This window comes from Cyprinus carpio, chromosome B24 (assembly GCF_018340385.1).
Source record: "Cyprinus carpio isolate SPL01 chromosome B24, ASM1834038v1, whole genome shotgun sequence".
Taxonomy (NCBI): Eukaryota; Metazoa; Chordata; class Actinopteri; order Cypriniformes; family Cyprinidae; genus Cyprinus; species Cyprinus carpio.
The window spans coordinates 23,804,390-23,817,195 of NC_056620.1; the positions used below are offsets into that span (position 1 = coordinate 23,804,390).

The 12,806-nt window shown below is 32.3% G+C and overlaps 1 protein-coding gene across 1 annotated transcript in view; it reads right to left on the minus strand.

The window, feature by feature from the left end:
• LOC109047815 (receptor-type tyrosine-protein phosphatase mu-like) overlaps positions 1-12,806 on the minus strand; it is a 230,700-nt gene that overhangs the window by 50,613 nt on the left and 167,281 nt on the right. The window contains exon 19 of the mRNA XM_042752238.1: positions 1,456-1,607. Coding sequence (XP_042608172.1) covers positions 1,456-1,607 — 152 coding nt within the window. The remainder of the gene's footprint in view (positions 1-1,455; positions 1,608-12,806) is intronic.

A 12,806-nucleotide genomic window follows, 5' to 3' on the forward strand; every position in this document is an offset into this window, starting at 1 on the left:
TCTGTGAATCTGGGGATGCGGAAAATGTGGATGGAATTTACTTTTGATTTAATTCGGCAAAATTTGGATGAATAAACCAAGATTAGGGGTGAACACTTCATAGATCTGCGATACAGAATAGTGTCTGTGAATATTATGATAGAAATATATTACTACTGTAAATTATAAATGTCAAAATGTCAAAATTCTTGAAATCGCAATAAGTATAGTACAGTTTACTAATCATTATTTTTTTAATGAAATATCACACAATACAACATCTAATCTATATACTATATTCTCTGCAGCACATCACTTTCCAAACAAAAAAAAAAACAAATAAATAAATAAAATAAAATAAAGGGATTACATTGTCAAATATTATTTAAATTGTTAAAGTTTTATGCATTCATGCATTACCAACATTTATGATAATATATCTGTATTACATCATAAAACACAGAAACTGAATAAATGAATGATTTAATGAATAAATAAATAAAAACCACACAGAATTTCAAAAAAAAAAAAAAAAAAATTCATATAGGGCATAATTAAAATGTAATACATTTCAAAACTGTTAAAGTTTTTGTAATTATTAAAATTGTTATACATTTTTTAATTGTTATAGTCTTTAAAATTAATTGATTAGATTACAAAAATGCAATTAAACCATTAAAATGGAATCCAAATATCATTTATAAATAAATAAATACATAATTTCTTAGTAAATAAATACTAATTTTATAGGTCACTATTATTGTTTTAAAAATGTTATGATTTTTTTTAATGGTTAAAGTTTTATGAATCCAATTTATGAATTAAATTTAAATAATTAAACCATTAAAACGGAACCTAAAATTTTAAAACACAAAATTTCATGAAGTACTATTATTGTTAAAATATTTATGCATTTTTAAATTGTTAAAGTTTCATATATTCAATTGATTTGACATCCTTTTTTTTAGTAAAATTTAATTAAAGCATCAAAATGGAATAAATAAAATAAAAAAATAGGTCAATATTTGTCTGAGATACAACTATTTGAAAATCTGGAATCTGAGGGAGCAAAAAAATCTAAATATTGAGAAAATCATCTTTAAAGTTGTTCAAATGAAGTTCTTAGCAATGCATCTTACTAATCAAAAATTAAGTTTTGATATATATTTACAGTAGGAGATTTAACTAAATATCTTCATGGAAACCTGATCTTTACTTAATATCCTAATGATTTTTGTCATAAAAGAGAAATGTATAATTGTGACTCATACAATGTATTGTTGTCTATTGCTACAAATATACCTGTGCTACTGATGACTGCTTCTGTGCTGCAGGGACACATATAAATTGCATTAAATCACTTTAGGATACTTTAATTGACATGTCTGGAGTTTGCTCAGTACAGAAGAGAGTGTTTGCACAGACGAGGGTTTGTGTGGTTTCTGGTGGACTGTGGTGTGATGCTCAGAGACTCACAGCGTCCGTTGAGGTTGTGTGTGTCCATGAATGAAATGGCCTCGTCGCAGCTGGTGCCCTGCTCAGCGTAGCTCTTGTCCATGGAGTTCACCATCACCGTCATCTCCTGCCTCGTGCTGCTCAGCGTCTCCTTGCGCTTCTTCGCCAGTTTCTTCAGAAACACACACAAAGCACATTTCAGACCCAAGTCTCAGTCGCTCTTTAAAGTCTGCGTTACTTCAGGAAGTAGACGGTTACTTGGAGAAGCATGAGTCGTGACAGACTGTGTGGAGAGACTGGATCTGTGTAGAAATCAAACACACTGCTGCACATTGACACACGTCACAGTGTTTATCTTACGGCTGCATGATTTGGGGGTGAAAAAAATCACATTGGAATTTTTCCGGAAAAAAAAACTGCACAATTTAGCCAAACTTTTTGTGAGTGTGCATCTATCTAACTAATTACTGGTATTATTATTGCTAAATAAAAACATTAAACAGAACATTTCACTACAAAATAAGAGAGCATTAAGGGGAAAAAAAATAATAATCATTTTATTTTACAGAAAACTGTAAAAACAAAAACAAAAACAAAAAACCTACAGCTGCACAATTTACCCATTTTTGGTGATTTTATAATAATTTAACTAAATAGTTTCATTATTAATATTAATAATAATCAATACAAATACTAAACAAAAAATATTAATATTGTAAGATTTCATTATGAAATAAAAATCTAATTATAATAATACTTATTATTATTATTATTAAATAAATCTAATATTTTACAGAAAATAGTATAAAAAAAAATCCAGCTTCATAATTTAGCTTAACTTTTTTTGTGTCTTTATATCACAAAACGAATTATAATATTATTATTTAATTATAATGTTTAATTATAATTATAACAAATCATTATTATTATTAACAATAATAATATTACTAAATAAAAATAAGAAACAAAATAAGAAATATTACAATTGTAATTTCATTGTTATATTTCATTATAAATTAAAAAAAGACAAATATAAGATCGTTTACAAAAAATAAATTAAAAAATTAAAAAATTAAAAATACAGCAGCACAATTTAGCCAAAACTTTTGTGATTTTATATCAATATCACTAACTACTTTCATTATTATTATTATTATTATTATTAATATTAAAAAACAAAAATATTAAACAAAATAAGAAGTTGCTATTGTAATATTTCACTAAAAATTAAAACAATTACAGTAAAATTACAATACTACTACAAATACTACAAATAATATTTATGGCTGTAGTAATTTCCTAATTTCTTCAAATGTTAAATCGCGTAAAAGCACACAGTGTCACGCTTCATTGTAAAACATGCATTGCATACACTTACTTCATTACATCACAGCCTTTATGATCTGACAATCACACTGAGCCCTAACGCAATTTCAGTTTTATTTTGGTTTTAATTCAGTTTTAATCGTAAGCCCTGGTTTATCCCTCTTTTTATCAAAAAACACAAAAGCACCCATCACACCAGAAACCAGTACTGTCTCACATGAAACCAACGCCACATTTTCATCTTAATAAAATTAAACAGCAGACAGCAGCAGCGCTCCTGAGAGCGTCTGTCGCTCCGAACAGAACCGACGGATGGCCTCGGGCTTCAGGACAGACAGAGATCCGCTGCAGCTGCTCAAACACTCGTCTCGCTCTCCTCAGCTTTCATTAAGAGCGGCTTTGGTGATGATGACACTCAGTCAGGGGAGGCTGATGCAACATTAGTGTGTATTTGGGTTAACACTGCTCAGGTAACACTGAAAAACCTCTCTACTTAATCATACTAAAAAAAAATATAATATATATATATATGTGTGCGTGTGTGTGTGTGTCCCTGCAGCACAGAAGCAGTCATAAGTAGCACAGGTATATTTGTAGCAACAGCCGAAAAAACACTGTATGGCTCAAAATTATACATTTCTCTTTTATGACAAACATCATTAGGATATTAAGTAAAGATCATGTTCATGAAGATATTTAGTAAATCTCCTACTGTAAATATATCAAAACTTAATTTTTGATTAGTAAATATGCATTGCTAAGAATTCATTTGAACAACTTTAAAGATGATTTCTCAATATTTAGATTTTTTTTGCTCCCTCAGATTCCAGATTTTCAAATAGTTGTATCTCAGACAAATATTGTCCTCCTAACAAACCACACATCAATGGAGAGATGATTTATTCAGCTTTCAGATGATACATACATCTCAATTTTGAAAAATTGACACTTAAGACTGGTTTTTGTGCTCCACAGGTTTAAACATCCATTATATATACAGAGAGAGAGAGAGAGAGAGAGAATTATCATAACATCCATTATATATACAGAGAGAGAGAGAGAGAGAGAGAATTATCATATGCACATATAAAAATAAAAATCTAAATTAGCCTTTTTGTTTATTAAATACTGATTATAAAAATCTAAATTAGAATTTTTGCATATTAAATCCTGAATCATATATATAGAAGAGTGACAGATTTGCCTTAAAACTTTGATTCTGGCAAAGCTCTGCCCCTGGCACAACCTACAGAGCCGTAATCAAGGCACCTGGACGAGCGTCTGATAAACACTTCTGATACGAGCTTTAATGCAGCCATCTGCACGCGGTGGCAGTAAACGCTGAGACTCTCCAGAGCACTGTGTGTTTCGGGGGCCGCTGGCGGTTTAATGCGATCTGTGCTTCCTCTCGGGGTCTCAGGGGTCTGCTGGGGCCCGTCGTGTCTTTAATGGAAACCAGCGCAGCGACTCGATGGATCTGGCCGGCTTTAAGTGCTCTAAAACAGAGCGGCGATGCCTGGACAGACCTGAGCCGCACATTAAACATAAATAAATTAAGGTGAAGCCATTTCTCTGCTTCATCTGTTCATCTGCTGGAGGTCAGCGCAATACGAACTTACAAATGGAAAAAAGATGGATGCTTGCCATTAGAGAGCTTTGAGTAATACACGCATGTATCTCAGCCGTGCTTTCTGCAGAAACTATTCTGAAGTTCTTACATACTGTAGAAGTCAAGTTCTGGAGGTATTATTATTTTAGAAGTAGCATTATTTTTCTTGTGATAAAGTTGGTTATTAATTCCTTTTGGAAAATGATCTTCAACCAGTGTTTTTTTATTTTTTTTATTTTGTAAATAAAAGATTTTTAAAGCATGTTTTACAAGAAATACTATATTTTTTTATTTTAATTTCACATTTAATATTTTACATACTAAATATTAAATGCAATTATTATATAAAGATAACTTTTAAATTATATAATATATTTTACACAATATACATTTTAGTTTTTATGTATTAAATAAAATAATCATTATATAAAAATGTATTAACTCTTAAATTATCTACAATTTACAAACATGGGGAAAAAAAATGGTAATTTATTAGAAATTGGACATTTATTAGAAATTGTAAGAAATATTTTTTTTAATAAAATAAATTATGAAAACAATAATACAAAGATCATTGTAGTACATGAAAATACAATTTTAGTTTATCTGCTTCAGAATATCATGTTTAATTCAGTGTGTTATTTGCAATTTCTTTGAGATTATTTATGAAGTTCACTAGCAGTTTCTGAGTGAAAACTGTTTCAAAGTAAATCTACACAATTTTTTTCCACAGTACTGTAATCTCTGAGGAGATGATCTGCACACCTGGAGAAGCAACAATTCAAGTGTGCTTTTGGATGCATTTAAATGAAACTTAATGACCCGTGCAACCCTTTTAATGACGTTTTTTTTTTTTTTAATGGGAGCAAAAACTGCTGAAAAAGTGTGCTGTATTCCACCTGATGATGCTGATGCAACAGGAAGTGCTTGATTCTGATGTCATCAGTGTGTTACATCAGCTCACAGATGCTGAGCTGTTCAGAACCGACCGCAGCTCTGCTCCAGGAATAAAACTACAAAAACTCACTGAGATCTGGCCACTCACTGAGATCACTTATCAACACAACACTGGAGATCTGTGATATATATACAGCTAAATCTGCAAGAATGCTTCTACAAGTCATCACTAACCCTCATTTTTATTAATTTTTTAATCATATAATTTTTTAATCAACACAATTTTTTAACTTACATATATTATTTTATTTTTTAATTTTTTTGTTAACAGAAACCTGTAAATTTAAAGGGGTGTGTATATATATATATATATATATAAATATACAGTACAGACCAAAAGTTTGGAAACATTACTATTTTTAATGTTTTTGAAAGAAGTTTCTTCTGCTCATCAAGCCTGCATTTATTTGATCAAAAATACAGAAAAAAAAAGTAATATTGTGATATATTAGTACAATTTAAAAAAATTGTTTTTAAATTTATATACTTTAAATTATCATTTATTTCTGTGATGCAAATCTGAATTTTTAGGATCATTATCACATGATCCTTTAGAAATCATTCTAATATGATGATCATTATCAAAGTTGGAAACAGTTCTGCTGCTTAATATTTTTTCAGAACATGTGATACATTTTTAGGATACTTTGATGAATAAAAAGTAAAAAAAGCTATGTGTTTAAAATATAAATATTTTGTAATAACAATATACACTACTGGTCAGTAATTTGGGGTCAAGTATTTTTTTTTTTTCTCTTTTTTTTTTTTTTAAATAAAATCAATACTTTTATTCAGCAAGGATGTTTAAATTGATAAAAATGAGTGTATAGTAAAGAAAATATATTATTAGAATATATATTATTAGAATTTTTTTTTATTTTGAATAAATGCAGTTCTTTTTAACCTTTTATTTATCAAAGATATTAGACAGCAGAACTGTTTCCAACACTCATAATAAATCAGAATATTAGAATGATTTCTAAATGATTCATGTGATAGACTGGATGTTACATGTGACACTGAAGACTGGAGTAATGATGCTGAAAATTCAGCTTTGCATCACAAGGAATAAATTATTTTTTTAAAGTATTCAAATAGAAAACTATTATTTAAGTTGTAATAATATTTCACAATATTACTGTTTTTTTTCTGTATTTTTGATCAAATAAATGCAGGCTTGATGAGCAGAAGAGACTTCTTTCAAAAACATTAAAAATATTAATTTAACCAAACCTAAATAAATAACTAAACGAATAAATATCTGTATATATATATATATATTATATATATATATATATATACACACACCGCTTTAAATTTACAGGTTTCTGTTAACGCACTTTTGCAGTGTTGAGAATAATAATCAAAATGCGTGAACGCAAGAACCAATCAGCAGCATTTAAAATGAGATGCTGAGCAAAATAAATCTGTGCTGATTGAAGCATAGCAACGTTCGTTGTATAATGGCTATGAACAATATTTCCCATGATTTCAACTTACATGTAGAAGAGCGACACGCTACATATTGTATTTTGTATTTGTTGTATTTTTCTCTGTAGCTTATCCGAACAGAATCTGCCTGTATGCTAATGAGGGATATGCCTGATCCTTCAAACTCCAACCCTATGCTAATTTATTTTCCCAATTATTCTGATCTGATTTACTACAATGGGATTTCTGAGGTAATAACACTTCAAAGTGCAGAGATCGGGAGACTAAATCTCTGGTGTGACGCCGCGCAAACAACGGCTTGGGATTTACTGCGCCTTGTCATCATCTAAATTGGCATACATTTCAGACGCTCGTATCAGCAAAGATTTGTCTTGGAGCTGACATACTCACGCTGCACTTAAAAACAAATTAGAGTCTCTACAGAAAGCCCTGGAACATGACAGTAGCACAGCAATTACTGAGCCAAGCTCGCTTCCTCGTATCCAGTGGGTTCAGATACACTCGCACTCGCTAAACACTAACGACTCCGGCGACACACTCGGGTTAAAGACTGCAGCGCCAAGACAAAGCACTGCAAACAACAGAGTCCCGCCGCTAAACGATGCTAGCAGGGGCGTAGCCATCATTTCAGAATGTCAAATATAATACCAGTTTGCTCTTCAGGGCTTCTGCAAAGCAACCAAGTAAAGAGCATTTAAAGAATAGATTGCATGGAACACAATACTTCAACGTGGCCTCTAAGTGCAAATGTCTTGTAAAGCACAAAAACAAAACTACCAGCACAACTTCACAACTCAAAATTTCATAAATTTTTTTAAAAAAATAAAAAAAGGAAGCTTTAGGCTTGAAACGCTCTGCTGCAAACCACTAGAATATGGAAATAACTCAGAATTATTGTTTTCTAGTGCAGATGTCTAAAGATCCTTAAATCAGTGAAATTACAGAAGATTAGAATTCTTGTTTTCTAAAAAATGAGTTGGAAAATTTTATTTTTTTATATATTATATTATATTATATTATATTATATTATATTATATTATATTATATTATATTATATTATATTATATTATATTATATTAATTATATTATATTATATTAGTTATATTATATTTATATTATATATATTGCCAAATTACTTGAAGTGAACTGGCAAATATGTCAATAGAATAAGATGCAATAAACATAAAAAAAAAAATTACTTGAAGTGAACTGGCAAATATGTCAATAGAATAAGATGCAATAAACATTTAGTTAAATTTAGTTGAGTGTCATTTATGTTTAAGCGACTTGTATTTCTTTTTCAAGCTTTTTATAACTTTTTTTTTTTTAATGCATTCTGGCTGGTTTGTTCAAAAACAACAAAATATTGATTTTTAAAATGATCTTTATTCTAATTTATAGGGCATATCTGTAAAATAGCATACTTTATATGTAAAAAAAAAAAAAATCAGAAGGAAAAGATAAAGATATAATAATATATAAAAAAAAAAATCTAAACTTGGACAAAAATGGTCTTTGATCATGTCTAAATAGTATATATCCAAATGCATCTATATCCAAAATATATCCCCGTGAACACACTTATCCAATGAAAAAGCACAGGAAACAAAAGTATCATTTTCATCTACGTCCGTGAATGCTAATCACTGCAGCGTCCTGTAATGATGATGATGATGATGATGATGAGCGGAGGGTAAAAGTCTCTCCCAGACTCATCAACACAGAGTCCAAACTAATGTATTTGTGTTCCTCTGGATCCTCACATTGATCTGAAGCAGCAGGTGAGCGCTGAACCCGTGTTAACGGGCGGCCCTGAGCTAACGAAGCTTCCCGCCGCGGACGCCTCCCAATCCATCTTCTTGATTTAGTTGCGTTGCATATGGCAGCCGCTCCCCGCCGCCGCTCAACATTTCTGCCCAACGGGAAGCTAATCACTTAACTGTTTGTTTCAGATCGTCTGCCACACGAGTGAAACTTAATGATGTTGTCATCTAAAGTATAATCTGTAATGCGTGAGTTTAAAGGTCTATTGTGGGAGCGTCTGTACAGTAGTTTAACAGTGAATACTAGTCCTCATATGGGTTCATATTTATAATCTGATTTAAATAAATATAAGATAACAAACAGCAATACTATAATGGTTTGTGGATAAAAATTCTAAACTAAAGAGCAAGCGCATTTCTATTGAATACAGACTTGGTTTCCACTGAAGAATCAATGAAAACAATACCTACATTAAGGTTAAAAACATTTTTTTTTTTTTCAGTTTAATTTTATTTATTTTAATACATCAAGTTAAACTAAATGAAAATGAGAAATGTTGCCTTGGAATCTAGCTTAAATAAAATAAGCTACATTTTAAATATGTATTTTATTTTATTTCAAGTAATGTTTTTTCTTTTTTTTTTAGTTTTAGTTAATATAATAACCCTGATGTGAATGTATTTTCTTAGATTTAAATAAATAAATATATATATGTATTTATTTATTTATTTATAAAAAAAAATATGGTAACACTTTCCTTAAAGCCTTTATGTATAATGCACTATAAAGGGTTATTAAAGGGTATAATGCCTTATAATTATTTAATGTGCATACATTATATCTTGAAAGTAAATAATTATAACTGAATTTAAAATGCATAGTGTAAAAAGAACTGATAAGTGCTATAATGTATTAACTGTGGTTACAATTATTCACGAGATTGTACAATGCATTATAAGGTGCATTACAAGTAATAATAAATGCATTAAAACTAATGTACTTATAATGCATTATACATAAAGGCTTTAAGCAAAGTGTTACCAAACATATATTTATATTCTTAAAATATATATTCAAAAATAGATTAAAAAAGTAAGATAAAAAGTAAGAATTCAAAAATAATTCTGTTTAGATCTCGCAATTCTAAATTAATTAAACAGCAATACTATAATGGTTTGTGGATACAAATTCTAAACTAAAGAGCAAGCGCATTTCTGTTGAATACAGACTTGGTTTCCACTGAAGAATCAATGAAAACAATACCTACATTAAGGTTAAAAAACATTTTTTTGTTTGTTTAATTTTACTTATTTTAATACATTATGTTAACTAAATGAAAATTAGAAATTTTGCCTTGGAATCTAGCTGAAATAAAAATAAGATACATTTTAAATATGTATTTTATTTTATTTAAAGTAATGTTTTTTATATGGTTTAGTTAATATAATAACCCTGATGTGAATGTATTCTCTTAGATTTAAATTTAATATTTACCGGTCTAAATGAGGTAGACATAGCTAACAATCTCAGGTTAACACTTCTTACAGTGTATCACTGTTGCTTCATTTAAATACTACTAATATATCACACAAACACAACAACATATACTACTAATATATCACACAGTGATCATGATATATAGTTTGGAGACTGTCAGAGAATCGGTTTATGATCCAAACGCTACTAATATATTCGTTCTGGTTTCTATTTTTGCTGCTGACAAACTCATCACCCGTGGGTTTCTACTTTCACATGTGATCGGTATTTTGTGCTATTGTGTCTGCATTTTGTCAGACACTTGGTAACATGGGATTTCTGGAGCTACAACTGTTCTGCGTATCAGAATTGTCATATTTTCCATTACAAAGCAGGATTTGAAAAGAATGGAGTGATGTGGATGCATCGTCTGGTTATTTCATGGGCGTCTCAGCGCTGAAACCTGACAAAGCCTGAGACGTTCAGACTGTCGCTGTCGTTTATGCACCTGGGAGGGAAGGTGATTGAAACGCAGACAGGGAATTTGGCAACGGCGTGAACAGCCTATTTCCTTGCAAATGTCAGACTTACTGTAAAACTAAGAGCGAGCTGAGAAGAAATGGGAAATAAATGGAATTGTGTTACTGAGCGCATTCAATAAATGACCCAAAAATGTTCTGCACAAAGATCCAGAATCCAAATCAATGTACCAGCACATGCAGGAAAAGCAAGAAAACCAGTTAAACCAGTCTAAGGCTGGTCTGGTTGGATGGTGTTAGAAGGATTTGAAACCTACGAAACCTGTTTAGACTGGTTTAAGCTGTAATTAATTTCAGTACAGTATCTCAGAATCGTCTAAATACAGTAGAACAGTTTGTGCAATCACTGTTTAGCAACCACATAGCAACACCCTAGCAACCACCCAAACACTCCAGCAATCACAGAACACTTTAGCAACCACATAGCAACACACTAGCAACCACATATCAATATTCTAGCAATCACGGAACGCCTTAACACACTAGCAACGCCCTAGCAACCACAGAACATTCTATGCAATCACAGAACAACAATATTCTAGCAATCACGGAACGCCTTAGTAACCATCCAAACACCCTAGCAACTACAGAACAAGTTAGCAAACACCTGGAAAAACCCTAGCAACCACCAGAACACTTTAGCAACCACATAGGAACATCCTAGCAACCACCCAAACACTATAGTAACTACAGAACATCTTAACAACCACATAGCAACACCCTAGCAACCACCCAAAAACATTATCAAACACATAGCAACCACAGAACACTGTAGCAACCACACAGTGACACCCTAGTAACCACCCAAATACTCTAGCAACCACAACAACAATATAGCAACCACATAGCAACATCCTAGCAACCACAGAACACTTAAGCAACCACCCAAACACTCTAGCAACTACAGAACACCTTAACAACCATGTAGCAACACCCTAGCAACCGCCCAAAAACATTATCAAACACATAGCAACCCCTTAGCAACCACAGAACACTGTAGCAACCACACAGTGACACCCTAGTAACCACCCAAACACTCTAGCAACCACCAGAACACTTGCAACCACATAGCAACATCCTAGCAACCACAGAACACTTTAGCAACCACCCAAACACCAACTTAACATACAGAACACCTTTAACAACCACATAGCAACACCCTAGCAACCGCCCAAAAACATTATCAAACACATAGCAACCCCTTAGCAACCACAGAACACTGTAGCAACCACACAGTGACACCCTAGTAACCACCCAAATACTCTAGCAACCACCAGAACACTTTAGCAACCACATAGCAACATCCTAGCAACCACAGAACACTTAAGCAACCACCCAAACACTCTAGCAACTACCAGAACACCTTAACAACCACATAGCAACACCCTACCAACCCACCCAAAAACATTATCAAACAACATAGCACCCTTAGCAACCACAGAACACATGTAGCAACCACACAGTGACACCCTAGTAACCACACAAATACTCTAGCAACCACCAGAACACTTTAGCAACCACATAGCAACATCCTAGCAACCACAGAACACTTTAGCAACCACCCAAACACTCTAGCAACTACAGAACACCTTAACAACCATGTAGCAACACCCTAGCAAACACCCAAAAACATTATCAACCACATAGCAACACACTAGCAACCACAGAACACTGTAGCAACCACACAGTGACACCCTAGTAACCACCCAAACACTCTAGCAAACACCAGAACACTTGAACAACCACCAGAACACCTTAGCAACAAATAGCAACAATCTAGCAACCACTGGAACACTGTAGCAACCACACAGCAACACCCTAGCAACCATCAGAACACTGTAGCAACCACATAGCAACAGCCTATCATCATGGCATGAGTTTTGCATATGTAAACGCCACTCAGGAAAGTGGATTTGAATTCTGGATTTAACGAAGATCCAGAATCCGATCAATATACCAGCACATGCAGGAAAAGCAAGAAGACCAGTTAAACCAGTCTACGGCTGGTCTGGTTGAATGATTTTAGAGTTATTTGAAACCTCAGAACCTCCTTAGACTGGTTTAAGCTGTTTGTTTCAGTTCAGTCACACACAATCATGTAAATACAGCAGAATCGGTTTGTCTGATCTCTGTTGACGGTGTCTCTCCTCATGTTCACTCAGATGGAAATTCTGAACGAAATGAAACACAAGGTTCCTCCGCAGAGCGCTGCTGCCGGGCACGAGAATATGACACACGACAGATTGGCA